The following is a 15,201-nucleotide window of genomic DNA, read 5'->3' on the forward strand; positions in this document are numbered from 1 at the left end:
GCGAGGTCGCATACGACCGGGTCTTGGCCTGAGTCGCAGTGTTACTCCTGGCCAACAGCCCTTATTTTGATGGAGAGGAGGTTCCGTCTGGAGCGGTGCCCGCCTGGTTCCTGGTATAGTGAGAAACTGTCTCCCCTCTCCCCCTGGAGGGTTTTGGGTTGGATGTGGATCTACTTCTAGGAAGATCTGCCATCGTACGTGGAACATGTACATTGTGTGGTGTGAGTCTCTTGGGGTTCATCCTCGCTCTTGTTTGGTGGTTCGGATCTTGACCTTCCTTCAACGGGGGGTTGAGCAGAAACTGGCCTTGAGTACTATCAATGGTCAGGTGTCTGGCTTGATCGGTCTTATTTCAACGGCCCTTGGCGAAATACTCCCTGGTGCGTACCTTTCTTTAGAGAGTTAGGCACTTGACACTTCCAGTGCTCTCAGTCCTCCAGAATCCTCGTTTTGAGAATCTTCAGGAGATTGCCCTGCTTATCCTGTCCCAGAAAGTGTCCTTTTTGGTGGCTTTCACCTCTGCGTGCAGGGTGTTGGAATTGGCGGCATTATCCTGTCACTCACTTTACTGGTGGTTCAGAGTGATTAGGTGGTTTTTCGCCCCTGTCCGTCGTCCCTTCCTCAGGTTGTCTCTGATTTTCATTTAATTGAAGACATTGCATTGCCTTCCCTGTGTCCCAGGCCAAAACATCCTAAGGGAATTGCTTTGCATGCCTTGGATGTGTACCAATGGGCCTTGGAAAGGGTTGTCCGTTTCCTCTGCGACCATTTCCAGATGGATTAGGTGGTTTTTCGCCCCTGTCCGTCGTCCCTTCCTCAGGTTGTCTCTGATTTTCATTTAATTGAAGACATTGCATTGCCTTCCCTGTGTCCCAGGCCAAAACATCCTAAGGGAATTGCTTTGCATGCCTTGGATGTGTACCAATGGGCCTTGGAAAGGGTTGTCCGTTTCCTCTGCGACCATTTCCAGATGGATCAGACAGATGGTGGTATAGGTCTATTCCCTTCAGGGTCAGGTTCCTTCTTTCCCTGTCTAGGTGCATTCTACTCGGGTGTTCAGTGCCATCTGGGCTTTCCGTTATCAGGCGTCCGTGATGCAGGTTTCCAAGGCGGCCTGGTCGTCTGTGCAAACTTTCACAAAGTTCTATAAAGTGGATGTGTTGGCATCTGCGAATGCTTCCTTTGGCAGCAAAGTTTTTGCAGGCTGATGTTTAGAGGATCTCATCCTCTTTGAGGGTGTATTTTTTTTTTTCTTTTTTTTTCAGGTGTGCTCCAGTTGTTTTGGTTGAGCTCCTGTTTATCTGGTTGGCTATAGTTAGCCTTGGGAATGTCTTTTTTGCTGTTCCCACCCCTCATGTTTAACATTGCTTTGGGACCTCCCAATGGTTCAGAAGATCGTGAGTTGTGCCTGTCAATGAACGAAAGAGAAAATGGGATTTTTGACTTACCGTTAAATCCATTTCTCTGATGTTTATTGGCAGACGCAGCACCCACACCTCTGTGGAGTTGCAATTCTTCTGACACTGCATGTAACAAAACGGAGTACCTGTGGCAGAGAGAGGGAGTATACCCTGAAATATATCCCATCGAATTATAGGCCGGTTAGCCTAACACCAGTAGTCTGCAACATTTTGGAGGGAATGTTAGGGGATTATATACAGGACTATAGTAATAAAAACGGTATTAGTAGTAATCAACATGGATTCGTGAAAAATCCTTCTTGCCAGACCAATCTATTACCTTCTATGAAGAAGTGAGTTGCCATCTAGATAAAGGAAAGCCTGTGGATGTGGTGTATCTGGACTTTGCAAAGGCATTTGACACAGTTCCCCACAAACGCTTACTGTACAAACTAAGGTACATAGGTATGGACCATAGGGTGAGTATCTGAATACAGAACTGGCTCCAGGGGTGAGTCCAGAGGGTGGTGATAAATGGGGAGTACTCAAATTGGGTGAATGTGGAAAGTGGGGTCCCCCAAGGATCTGTCCTGGGACCTTTCCTGTTCAATTTTTTCGTAAGCGACCTAGAGGTTGGAAAAGGACCTGGGGGTCCTAGTGGACAACAGGCTTGGCAGTGGCATGCAATGCCAAGCCGCTGCAAGCAAAGCCAACAGAATACTGGCATGTATAAAAAAGGGGATTCACTCCAGAAATAAAGAGATTATTCTCCCACTTTACAAGACTGTAGTCCGGCCACATCTTGAAAATGCCGTTCAGTTCTGGGCACCCTTCCTTAGAAAGGATGTGTTAGAACTGGAGTGAGTACAGAGAAGAGTAACAAAGATAATTGGGGGAATGGAGGACATTCGCTATGAGGAAAGGCTACAAGCACTGAACTTATTCTCTCTGGAGAAGAGACACTTGAGAGGGGATATGATATCAATGTACGAATACTGTACTGGTGACCATAGCATAGGAAACAAACTTTTCAGAGTAAGGGAATTCAATAAGACACGGGGCCACTCACTAAACCTAGAAGAAAAACGGTTTAACCTTAAACTGCGTAAGGGGTTCTTTACTGTCAGAGCGGTAAGGATGTGGAATTCTCTTCCACAAGCAGTGGTATCAGCAGGGAGCATCGACAGTTTACAGAAACTATTAGATGGGCACCTTAAAGACCACAACATACAAGAGTATACAATGTACGGTTAGCAGCAAACACACACACATATTATGGGTTGAACTGGGTGGAGTGATGTCTTTTTTTCAACCTCACTAACTATGTAAGTATGTAACCCCCTGGGACTGCCCATAGGCGTAGCAGGACGTTTTTTCTGCCTAGTGTCCTACTCCTGTAGGGGGCAGTATAACCCAATGGTTAAGATGATCAGGAGCTGTATCCGTCAATCAACATCAGAGAAATGGATTTTACATAAGCTATACCTGCAAAAGGGGCCAGCCTGACATGATCTAGCAGGACTTAATTTTCTGACTAAAGTTTCACTTTAAGAATCTTACCTTATGGTCTGGTTGAAAGATCTGGAGATCTATGCATTTGGGTAAAAAGCATTCTTTATGCGACAGCCTCCCATAATACTCAACTGAGCCCCCTCTCGATCCAGCGATTACCACAGGAGTCACTCCAGGGTCTCTCTCTCCTCATTGGCTGAGACAGAGCAGTGAGAGCCATTGGCTTCCACTGCTGTCAATCACAGATCGTGAGCCAATGAGAGAGCGGGAAGTAGGTACATGCCCTGGCTCGGTGTCTTTTGGACGTATAGAGCGGGGCTTGGGAGCGAGCACGCTCCAGTGCCCCCATAGCAGACGACTTGCAATTGGGGGCACTGGTCAAGGAGGAGCCAGGAGGGACCCAAGAAGAAAAGAATTGGGGCTGTTGTGTGCAATAACCGTTACACAAAGCAGGTAAGTATGACATGTTTGTTATTTAAAAAAACAAACCTTCAATATAACTTTAAAAAAATTTTTAATTTGCATTAGAGATTTCCACCATCACTCTGTGTCATACTGTATTGGTTTTTGCCACAATGTCGATTTAATTTTTGGTTCTCAGTTATATCACATCCCAGCATAAGTGGATCTTGGATTTATTTCCACTTTTGTATAGGATGTTCTCTCCATTATTCACATGCCGCACTAGTTTATGCAATATTACACTATTATTGGTTTGTTTTGTTTCGTATAAAAAAATGTGTTCAAGGAGGCTGGCAAGATTTAGAGGAGCATCTTTGGAGCACCAAGCTGTTGGGGATTGATATGCAATTGGAAATTTGTGTTTTTGGTAAGGATACACAAAGTAGGGGAATGTAGAATGCACACAGGCATGTGGTGTTAAATGGCATGTTACCACATATACATATTAGAATATTTTCTATGCGATTTGAGGGTACTACACTGAATTTTTTTTTTTTGAGGGGGGTGGGTGAGGATATATGATGAAAACACTTAGAGAAGACACAGAGACTGTGTGGAGAATAAAAGCTTTATTGGATCCATGTATTTGTATATGTATCAGTGAATCTGGTAAGGGCCTGGGATATTTAACATACACAGGCCTGTTGAATAGAGGAGCGTTTGCCATATAGCGCTTGATGGTGTGGTCAAAACTTGGTTAACATCTGCCAGGGGCTGTTGTGTATTAATCTGGCTACTGTGAAATTTATTGTGGGGACACTTATGCGCTTGATAATAACATATGAAAAGGGGGAGGTCCCTACACTGGACTGTTTTTTTCAATGATGAGAGTATTTGCCTCACCTGCATTGTTACTTCCAAGGACAAAGTCTTGGAAATTGGCTTGTCTCAGCTGGTAGCCCCTACACTGAGAGGAAAGGTTAGGGCACCTAGGTGCATCCCAGACCCTAGGTGGCAGGCAGAGATCATTGCTGGAAGTCAGCAGGCAGAACACCCTAGTTTCCTGCTGCAGATACCCTTTGCTAATAGAGTATGCCCCAAGGACTTCATAAGACCTGTTCATCTGGGCATAGGTTCTTCTCCTTTGGCTGATCTACAGCCTTTTGGGGATAGTCCTACAGTTGCTTTACCTTGTCCGGCTCTTAATCAGGTGAATGCTGTTAGCAGTTATGCTAAGATTCTTGTTCTTTGGTCATGGTTGTTGATGCTTTGCTGGATCTGGTGTACAGGAGCTTCTAAAAGTTGAACACTTCATCCTGGCAGTGGTGCCTTTTTTATATTTTTAAAGTGGTTATAAAGGCTCAAGGCTTTTTACCTTTATGCATGAAGGCAAAAAACCACCTCTGTGCAGCAGCCCCCTAGGCCCCCCCAATACTTACCTGAGCCCCATTGCAATCCAACAATGTGCATAAGGGACAATCTGGTTCTTGAACAAGCCTGCTTGGGTGCCCCCATTGCAAGCTGCTTGCTCTGGAGCCATTGGCAGGAGGGAGGGGCCAGGCGCGCGGGGGGGGGGGGGGGGAGACCTGAGAAGGAGAGCATTGGGGCTGCTCTGTCAAAACCACTGCAAAGAGCAGGTTTGTATGCCATGTTTGTTATTTTAAAAAGAAAACAATTGGGTTCCTTTCACACCTGTCCGTTCCGCCGACGGACACCGTTCTGCTCAGCGAGGATCGATTCCTCCTCTGTGTGCGGAGACGGAGCTGTCAGATCCCCGCTGTCCTCTATGGGGGAATCAGATGAGAACGGACCGCCTGTCCATTCTCATCCGATCCGCCAGACGGATGGAAAATAGGGTTTCCATCCATCTGGATTTGAAGGACAGGATCGGATCGGATGGCAGCGGGTGTCAGCAGACATGTCTCCGCTGACATCCGCTGCCCCATAGGGATGCATGGGGCATCCGTTCAGGTCCGCCTGAAAAACTGACAGGTGGATCTGATCAGATCGTTAGTGGGAAAGGGGCCTTATTGCCTTTGACCGCTTTATTTATTATTGTTTATTTTTGAAGGGTACATACTGGAGATCTGATCTCAGTAGGCAGAAATGTATCAAGCTATACAACATTGTAGATTGCTTCAAATAGGCGTTAGCTTCACACCAACAGCTAATCAGGACAGTGTATCACACATACATTACCACATCTAAAGATTACGCATAGCACAGTCTGCAAAAAAATGTACTCGGGAAACGCTCCTACACTAAACTGGCGAGTGGTTGTAAAGGCACAAGGTTTTTTACCTTCATGCATTCTATGCATGAAGGTAAAAAACCTTCTGTGTGCAGGAGCCCCCCCTAATACTTACCAGAGCCCCCCCTCTCTATCCAGCGATATCCACGAGAGCCTTGCCTCTCTGAGGACTTACACTCCTGATTGGCTATTGGCCGCAGCGGGAGCATTGGCTCCTGCTGCTGTCCTTTACAGCCTGTGAGCCAATCAGAAGAAAGAGGGGGCGGGACCAAACTACAGCTACGTGTGAGAGTGGACACCCAGAGCAGCGGCTCTACTAGGGTGCCCCCATAGCAAGCCAGGAGTGGCAGCGTGGGACCGGAGAAGAGGAGGATCTGGGCCACTCTGGGCAAAACCACTGCACATGAGCAGGTGAGTATAATATGTTTTTTTTTTTTTAAAGGTTTTTATTGCCATATGTACAAGACCAAGGAAAAAGCCATATACAGAGAACAATATAAATTGTGAAATATAACTTTGCTGTTCCAGTACATATCAAAATCTCACATAACGTTCATTGTGCTGCCACGCAGCTTTAACTGTCTAGCAGTTGTTATTACATGTTATGTTATGCTATATATTGGTATCTTCCTAGCACCCCTGCTGTTTCTGGCTAGATGGTTTCTCCCATCTCCATTTTCCTGCTGTAACTGCCATTTTGTTTAGTTGTTATGAGGAGACTGCAGAGTGTGGAAGCTGTGTAACTTCATTGTAAATTTACCTATGGAAAAGCCTCTATGTTTATGCCTTTGCTAACTTGAAGCATAAAGAAGCATTGGAGAACACCTCTGGAGTCTTTATTCATTGAGTAAACTATCTGTTAAAGCCATCATTCAACCTGCTGCACACACTTAGAGACTGGGGGTCTACAAGAGGGTCACAGGTACAATCGATGCTGAGACAGAACATTCATTAATAGTTGTATACGTACATAAGGCCTTTTTTTTTTTTTTTTAAAACATTTCTATGTAAACCGTACATATAAACAGTAAAACAAAGAACATAAAAGAGTAAATTTCCCATTTTGTTTTAATGCGGAGTGTGCTTCTCTCCCCCCTCCCCCCCCCAATCTTATACTTCTATGTGTGATCTCTTCGCAGTATACATATCAGGTTGTATGCGGGCCACCAGCATCCAAGGAACTGGGTATAATATGTTTATTATTTTAATGAAAAAAAAATGAAAGCTTTACAATCACTTTTAGAAGCTGCCTTTTGCACTGCCAGAGATTATTGTTCATTCGGTCTAGAGGTAGAGGAAATAGGTGTAAAACCTAGCTTATTCTTCACTCCAGCTGACCTCTTGCACTTGCTTCTTCTCTCCAACGCTCCAAGTTGTGGGTGAGCCCTTGCCATTCTTGCATACAATTAAGGACTTTTACCAGCCAGAGCACCTTGGAGATTAGGCTTCAGGCCCCAGTTATGCCTCTGTTCTTTCTTGCTTCAACACATTTTCCCTGGGTGCCTGCTTGGTACTTTTTGTTTTTAGGGGTTGTCCACAGTTCGTCAGGTTGCAGGCTTTTTCTTCCCAGTTCAGGAATTATACTGGGGTTGACTTAAAAATAATTTTGTTTGCCAGAGCCCAATCTTCCAGTAGGTGGCAATTTATTTGGAAGGTGAAGGACTTTGTGTCCCTCAATTAATTTCAAGGAAAGGATTTTACAGTGAGTACAAAAATTCTATTAAAATAAATTTGAGCATCCCAAGCTAAAAGTGTAAGGAAAGTACTTTTTAACCACCTCAATACTGGGCACTTAAACCCCCTTCCTTCCCAGACCAATTTTCAGCTTTTAGCGCTGTTGCATTTTGAATGACAATTGCGCGGTCATGCAACACTGTACCTAAACCAAATTTATGTCATTTTTTTCCCCACAAATAGAGCTTTCTTTTGGTGGTATTTGATCACCGCCAGGTTTTTTTCTTTTTTGGTGCACAAATAAAAAAAGACCGAAAAGTTTGAAAAAAAAAAAAGTTTTTTTGTTTAGGTTATAAAATTTTGTAAATAGATACGTTTTTTCCTGCACTGATGAGCACTGATGACGCCGCACTGACAGGCACTGATGAGGAGACACTGATGGGGTGGCACTGATATGCAGCACTGATAGGTAGCACTGATATGCAGCACTGATGGGCACTGATATGTGGCACTGATAGCACTGATATGCAGCATTGGTGGGCACTAATAGGCAGCGCTGATGGGCACTGATAGGCAGCACTGATGAGGACTGGTCGGCAGCACTGATGGGCACTGATAGGCGGCACTGATAGGTGGCACTGATGGGCGGCACTGATCGGCACTGATGGGGGGCACTGATAGGCAGCACTGGTGGGCAATAATGGGCACTGGTGGGCGGCACTGATAGATGGCATTGGTGGGCAGCACTGATAGAGGGGCACCACTGACAGGTTTGCCATCCCTGGTGGCCATGGTGGGCATCCCTGGTGGTCATGGGTGGGCATCCCTGGTGGCTCTAGTGGCACCCCCTCCCCCCAGGGCTGCACTGGTAATCAATCATCTGATTACCAGCACAGACCCCCCTGTGATCAGTGAGTAATTAGAAATACTCACTGATCACCCCGGCTGCAGAATCAATCCTCTCCTCTTCTCCTCACTGACAGGATCTGTCAGGAGGAGAAGAGATCGAAGCCGTTACAACGGCTGTATTGACATTACATGACGGCTGTGATTGGACACAACTGTCATGTGATCAGGAGGGCCAATCACAGGGCACTCCTGCCGAGTCTTGTTGCTCTGTGTCCTAGGGACACAGGCACATCGAGATCGCACCGCTGCGCCTGCCCTCGGCGGCGTGATCTCTCTCCTTCTGAAGGACGTTCCGGAACGTCCGATCAGAAGGACGAGACTCCCACCCGGCCGTATATGTACAATGGCCCGGGTGGGAGGTGGTTAAAGAACATGTTGTCAACAGCCATGTCAATGGGGTTTGCTTATACTTAAAGTAGTTGTAAACCTCAGACATGAAAAATTAACAAATCACACCCTTCTATAGTGTGTACTAGTCTCAATCCAAAGCAATGAGTGTCATTTCTCTCTGATCTCTCTTCTTTCTGCTGATATTCACACCTTTAAGCGTTTGTAAACTGCTGCACTTTTTTTTTTTTTTTCCCATTACCTGCAAGTCAAAGGCCTAATGTGCTAGTATGTATCGCATACTAGCACTTTATCATAAACTTACCTGAAAACAAGGCGTTCCAGCGATGACGGCGTCCATCTATACCCGGTCTTCCTTCCGGGTTCATGGCTTTGGCTCTGTGACTTGCCGGAGCCGCGATGATGTCGCTCCCATGCGGTCTTTCAAACGCAATTTTTTTTTGGGGAAAAATACACTTCACTGAATTTTAAAAAACAAAATAGTAAAGTTAGCCTAATTTTTTGTATATTGTAAAAGATGTCACACGAAGTAAATAGATACCTTACATGTTACAGTTTAAAATTGCGCACACTCGTGGAATGGCAACAAAGTACAGTACCTAAAAATCTCCATAGGCGATGCTTTAAAAACTTTTAACGGTTACCAGTTTAGAGCTACAGAGGAGGTCTTTTTCTAGAGTTATTGCTCTCGCTCTGGAGAACGCGGTGATACTTCACATGTGTGATATGAACACCCTTTACATTTGCGGGAGCGATTTATGTATGTGTTTTCTTTGGTGCATGAGGGGACAGGGGCACTTTAAAATCAGATTACTTTCATTGCTGTCACAAGGAATGTAAACATTCCTTGTGACAGCAATAGGCAGCTATAGATACTCTGTATGGAGGGATTTGGGTCTAAAAGACCCCAAATCCCACCTTTGCACTTAAAAGTATTCAAAACATCAAAATCATTTTTGAATACTGTCATTTTTTTTTTTTTTAATCCGTGCCATTGGCAGCTAAATAAACCAGAAGTGACGTCACTTCCAGGTTACTTCATCGAAGACCAGATCGAAGCCGAATTTGGGACTTTGACCAGCCGGCATATGTGCCAGCTGGTCGCTCGGGTTTCCCGGTGGGACGAGAGACCTGGGCAGAGCAGTGGAAGGTGGCGGAAGGAGGGGGGACGTCCCCTCCCGCTCCTTGTGATAAGGGGCGAGCGGCTGCTGAGCCGCATCAGTTGTTATCACCAGAAAGCCGACTGCCGGCTCTAAAAATCGGTACCAGGGTGATGCCTCTAGGCATCACCCCGGTACAACCACTTCTTAAAGCTAACGAACAGGTACTTTGGTTTGTGGGAAGTGGTTAAAGTGATTGTTAACCCACTCTGCTAACTTTATAAAATCCTCTGTGTCTCGTTATGCTAGGTTCTCTTATCTCCTGTGTTTTATAAAAAAAATGCAGTGGCACTCTCGTGACCCACTTCCCCTCTTCTCTCCCTGTCTGACACCTGCAGTGGGCGGGGTTGAGATTCCTAGTTTTGCGTAAGTTGGGAGGGGAGGAGGAGAGCCGGCAGGTCAAGTAACGGCCAAGCGGTGCTCTAAAATCAGGTATAGCCAGCATTTTTTTTTAAACACAGTGACAGAAGCACCTATCGATAGGAAAAAAAGAGGATTACATAAGATATTAAAAGTTTTTTTAGCAGTAGGAGGGGAGGGGGCGGGCACCTGACACAGGAGGAGAAAGCAGGGAGGGGAGGGGGGGGGGGATAGGAGAGCTGCAGATGACGGAGGAACATAAACTGACCACTCATCAGCTCAGCAGCCATGATACAGAGGGGAGGGCAGAACCGGGCAGGATCAGACAGGAATTTCATATGATACAGGGGGCCAAATGACACAGCACAAGCACTGTGCTGTATAACATGCATTCAAGGAACAGGATTCTTTTGTTTTTTTGGGGGGTAACAAATTAAATTAATTGCAGGATCTTTGGGTGCTATGTCACTTCCGCATTTGGAATGAACTCTGGCAGAAGTGCAATATGGAACAGTGGTGCTGAAACAGAATCTTGTCAGCAGGTTATTCCGGACGCCAGTGTGAGTGAGTGTAATGTGGTTTTAACCACTTACTTACTGGGCCTTACTTCCTCTGGTGGATCCCCCTATTTTGAGTTTATCATTCTTGGGACCATCCCTGTGGTCCCAAGAATCGGTAGAGCTGTGCCCATCAATGAACGTTAAAGAAAACAGATTTTTGTTACTCACCATAAAATCCCTTTCTGTGATTTCATTGACGGACATAGCAGCCACCCCCATAACTGACTTGCTTATAGCAGAGAGGGTTTTTTTTTTTACCAGCTAGGACTGCGCATAGACGGTGCTGTGTTCTTTTTCTGCCTAGTGTCCTACTTCTGTAGGTGGGGCTATAAACCCTATGGCCAAGAATCAGAAGAGCTGTGAACATTAATGAGCTCAATGAAAGGGATTTTGTGGTGAGTAACAAAATCCTGCTTTTTGGTTTACATATAAAATCCTTATCTTGGAGTACATCGCAGGACACAGCGTTCCCACCCCTCTTCCTTTGTTTATGGCTTGCTACAAAACTTAAGGTATATTTGGGGAGGGATTTCCTATCTTTTTTTTTTTTTTTTTTTAATTATCCAATCACCAAAAGGTGGCAGCATATCATAATGGATATGAAGATACCCTGTGATGTACTCCAAGAAAAATATTTTATTTGTGTTTAAAAAGTGAGACCTGCTAATTGTAATATTCATTACATTTTATGAATTGTACATGGTTTGCATATTTAATGACTGTGTCATTTCTTTCATTTTTATAAAATTATATTTGATTTCTCCTTCAGGTTCTGATGGCATTTTGATGCTAGAATACCTTCTGGACATGTATTCTTCTGACCCTGAAAAATATCCATACTTAGACCCCAACATCCAGGACAAAGATGGAGATACAGTGATGCATAAAGTTTTTCAGAACAACAATCCCAAACAATATCGCAAAATAATGGATTTGCTTGCAAAATTTGACATCAAGCTAACGATAAACAATAAACAGGGTAGAGATGCAAAGTACAGGATAAAGAATACAGATCCACGTTTTATTGCTTGGAATGAAGTTAGAAAGAAATACAAGCAAACAAGTACTGTTTCAAAGACTGGTAAGGCCAATATAAATAATACACAAGCTAAATTACAGGCAAAGCCATCATCTGTCACTGCCTTGCCATGTAAGTCTGTGTGTAATCGATCTGTAATGAAAAACCAGTCTTCCTCATCTGAACAAGTTGAAATCCTAGCAGAAGTTATTGAAAACACAAAAAATCCCCTGACCCCAAAGGAGCACCTTGTACAAACTATCAGAAAACTAATAACATGTCTGGATCTGAGCAAAGCACAATCTTTGTTTGGAACTTTGAAACAACAAACAGCTGAACATCATTCAGAGATTAAGATCACTGAGCAGCTGCCTGTGGCTGGTGAAAACAGTTGCAGAGAAGGTGAGGCATTGGATGATGGCTCTTTCATGGACATGAATGGAGAAACTGAACAAATACCTGAACTTGACAATAATGGAGAACAATGGAATGGAGAACAATGGAATGGAGAACTGCAAGATATTGACCTTTCTAATGTAGACTTCAACACCATGTCATGGGAAATTGAGTGTTCTCCAGAAGCCCTGAAAAAATTAGGCAGCAAGGCTGTACCTCTGTACATGAAAAATAAAATAATCCTTTCTATTCAAAAACTTGGAAATGGGGAATGGACACGCAGTCTGAACAAACAGCTGAAATTAAACAGCAGTATCAAGTTGTTTGAAGTCAAGTTGGACAAAGGTGCTAGGCTGCTGTGGGAACTTGCTATTGATTTTTCCCCTCGTTGTAGTGAGGAACCAGAGAAAATTCTGGCCACAGAGTTTGTGTCACAAAAAAGTGGTAGAGTTTACACTGAAATGATAAGGATCTGGGATATTGTTCTTGATCACTGCAAGCTAAACCATGCTATAGAAGGCATATGTAGTGCTCATAACAGAGGACTGTCCTGTATACTGAGGAAAAAATTAAAGGGCATAACTAAAGATCAAATTTTCCCAAATACAAAAAAGCGTATTCCCAGGTACTTTGTGGAAGACACCGAAGTGGAAAGCAACACAGAAAACATTCCTGATTATTTTCCACCTGCAAGTGCAGCAGAGACAGAATACAATATTATGAAGTTCCATAGCTTTAGTACGGATATGGTCCTCAATATACTTTCCAATATGAACACCAGAGTTGAATATCCATTTCGAGTTGGTGAGCTGGAATATGCTGTAATTGATCTTAACCCTAAACCAATGGAAGCTATTATATTAATTGGAAGAAGTGGCACAGGAAAAACAACCTGTTGTCTCTACCGCCTTTGGAAGAAGTTTCATTCCTACTGGGAACGAGCAGAGTTAGTTGGTGGCCCTTGGCTAGTTAAACAAACTTGGAAAAGAAAAAAGTATAATGAAAACACTGAAGGAGAAATTGTGGAGGATGAAGACCCAGAACCAGAGCTCTCTGATAGTACTGATGAAGAAAATGCCTCAGCAGATCTGGAGAATGTGGAAACCGAATTCACATCTAATGAGGAGGAAGACCAAAAATTAGAACATTACCACCCTGTATTTATCACAAAAAACCATGTCCTTTGTCAGGAAGTACAAAGAAATTTTCTAGAGTTAAGCAAATCTGCAAAGGCAACAAGTAATTTCAAGCCCATTGAGCCTAATGTGTACAAATTGCAAGATATCCAGGATGAAAATTACCCTTTGTTCATCACCTCCCAGCAGCTACTTCTGCTATTGGATGCATCTATGCCTGAGCCCTTCTTTCCAAGAAATGAAGATGGGAGTCTCAAAAAAAGTATTGTTGGTTGGTCTACAATGGATGACACTGATATTCTAGATTTGTTGAGAGAAGATAATGAAATTGAACCTGATCCTGAAGATGAGGAAGAAGAAAAAGATTGTGAGCAAAAAGAGAAGGATCCTCGCATTTTTGTTACTTTTGAACTATTTGCTAAAGAACTGTGGCCAAATATGATCAAGGGAAAGTCTTGTTACAATGCTGCTCTTGTCTGGAAAGAGATTAAATCCTTTTTGAAGGGATCTTTTGAAGCATTAAGCTGTCGTCGGGGTCGACTTGCAGAAGAGGAGTACATTAAACTTGGAAAGAAAAGAGCGCCAAACTTTCAAGGAGACCGGGGGGAAATATATCGCCTCTTTTGCTTGTATGAGCAAATAAAAAATAGTCTGGGATATTTTGATGAGGAGGATGTATTGTACAATTTGTCTTGCAGATTGTCAAAGCTGGAAGAGCTCCCATGGTCCATTCATGAACTGTATGGAGATGAGATTCAGGACTTCACCCAGGCTGAGCTTTTCCTACTTATGAGATGCATCAATGATCCCAATTCAATGTTCCTTACTGGTGACACAGCACAAAGCATAATGAAAGGGGTTTCTTTTCGCTTTAGTGACCTGAGATCCTTATTTTATTATGCAAATAAGAAGTGCTCGGATGACAAGAAAAAATGCATTGTTCGAAGGCCAAAACAGTTATATCATCTGTATCAAAACTATAGATCCCACTCTGGTAAGTGTTTTATTGTTTTTTTTTTTTTTTTCTTTTCCTTAAATATTTTGTTCACGTTGTTTTGTCACAGCTGATTCATTTGATTGGGCTGCTGTACCTACGGAAAATGCAGGGAAAAGGCCCCTGCACCTTTTCCAAAATTGCAGCTATGGGGAAATTACCTAGTGCTATGCATGGTTCCCAGCATGGGAAAGTGCTGCCGGTTAGTAGTGCGTGGGGTTACCATTAGGAATTATTGGCTCCCCCCCTGCCTCTTCGAATAGCAGTGCATTTTTTTATGTGAATGCGGTAAAGTGTGCACTTACAGTCCCACACTTGCGTGTAATGTGAACCTAGCCTTGTTATTGTAATAAAAAAAGCTAATTTCTTAGTTGTACATTACAGAACACAGGATCTTTAATCTAACTATAAGTTATATACAGCTTCCTTCAGGTAATTGGACATTGGCAAAAAAAGAAATCTGCAGGGACATCCCCAATATAACCCCTCCCACTCCCAACTAATCTCAGTTTTTTGCTAATGTCCCTAGGTGTGGGGCCTCTTCTCTCTACTGAGAGAAACTTGCCTCTTTTATGTGTAGGTTTTTTTTCTTTCAAAGAATTTTCTGAATTGGTTGACTTCTTGGGGGGACCATGTCTGGCCGGCAAGTAATGCCATTTCGGTCACTGAATCTTGCGCAGACACTCAACTTGGCATGTGGTACATCTCATTGAAATAGCCACAGTGTGCTAGGGGTTACAGATCCAGGGCTTTGATCTTACAGGAGTAGAGCCCTGTCCCTGAAGACCCCTTCAGGGTTTTGCCCATTGTGGAAGGTGCAGTCAAGATGGGGTTGGGTCCCTTAAATCGTGTGCAGAGTTTGAAGACCTCTGCGTGGTAATGCTGGGCTTGCGCCAATAATCTCTGTCCCAGTATGCTGGTGCTCCTATGCCTAGACTATGGAGGAGTGCAACACTATAAATGGTATGCCACAGCCATGGAGTTGGAGCTTCAGCTGATTTAAAATCTCCTCTACAGTCTAGTGCAAGTCTTTCGCATTAAGTACCACTGCACCTGCATGATTTTGTCTTTTTTTTTCATT

At 43.8% G+C, this 15,201-nt stretch overlaps 1 protein-coding gene across 2 annotated transcripts in view; it reads left to right on the plus strand.

Annotated features, from left to right (window-relative positions):
* TRANK1 (tetratricopeptide repeat and ankyrin repeat containing 1) overlaps window positions 1-15,201 on the plus strand; it is a 338,849-nt gene that overhangs the window by 209,162 nt on the left and 114,486 nt on the right. For both annotated transcript variants that reach the window (XM_082258385.1, XM_082258386.1), the window contains exon 14: window positions 11,346-14,120. In XM_082258385.1, the coding sequence (XP_082114511.1) occupies window positions 11,346-14,120 (2,775 nt within the window). The remainder of the gene's footprint in view (window positions 1-11,345; window positions 14,121-15,201) is intronic.

Source organism: Pelophylax lessonae, assembly GCF_965119305.1.
Source record: "Pelophylax lessonae genome assembly, chromosome: 5".
In the NCBI taxonomy this organism is placed as follows: Eukaryota; Metazoa; Chordata; class Amphibia; order Anura; family Ranidae; genus Pelophylax; species Pelophylax lessonae.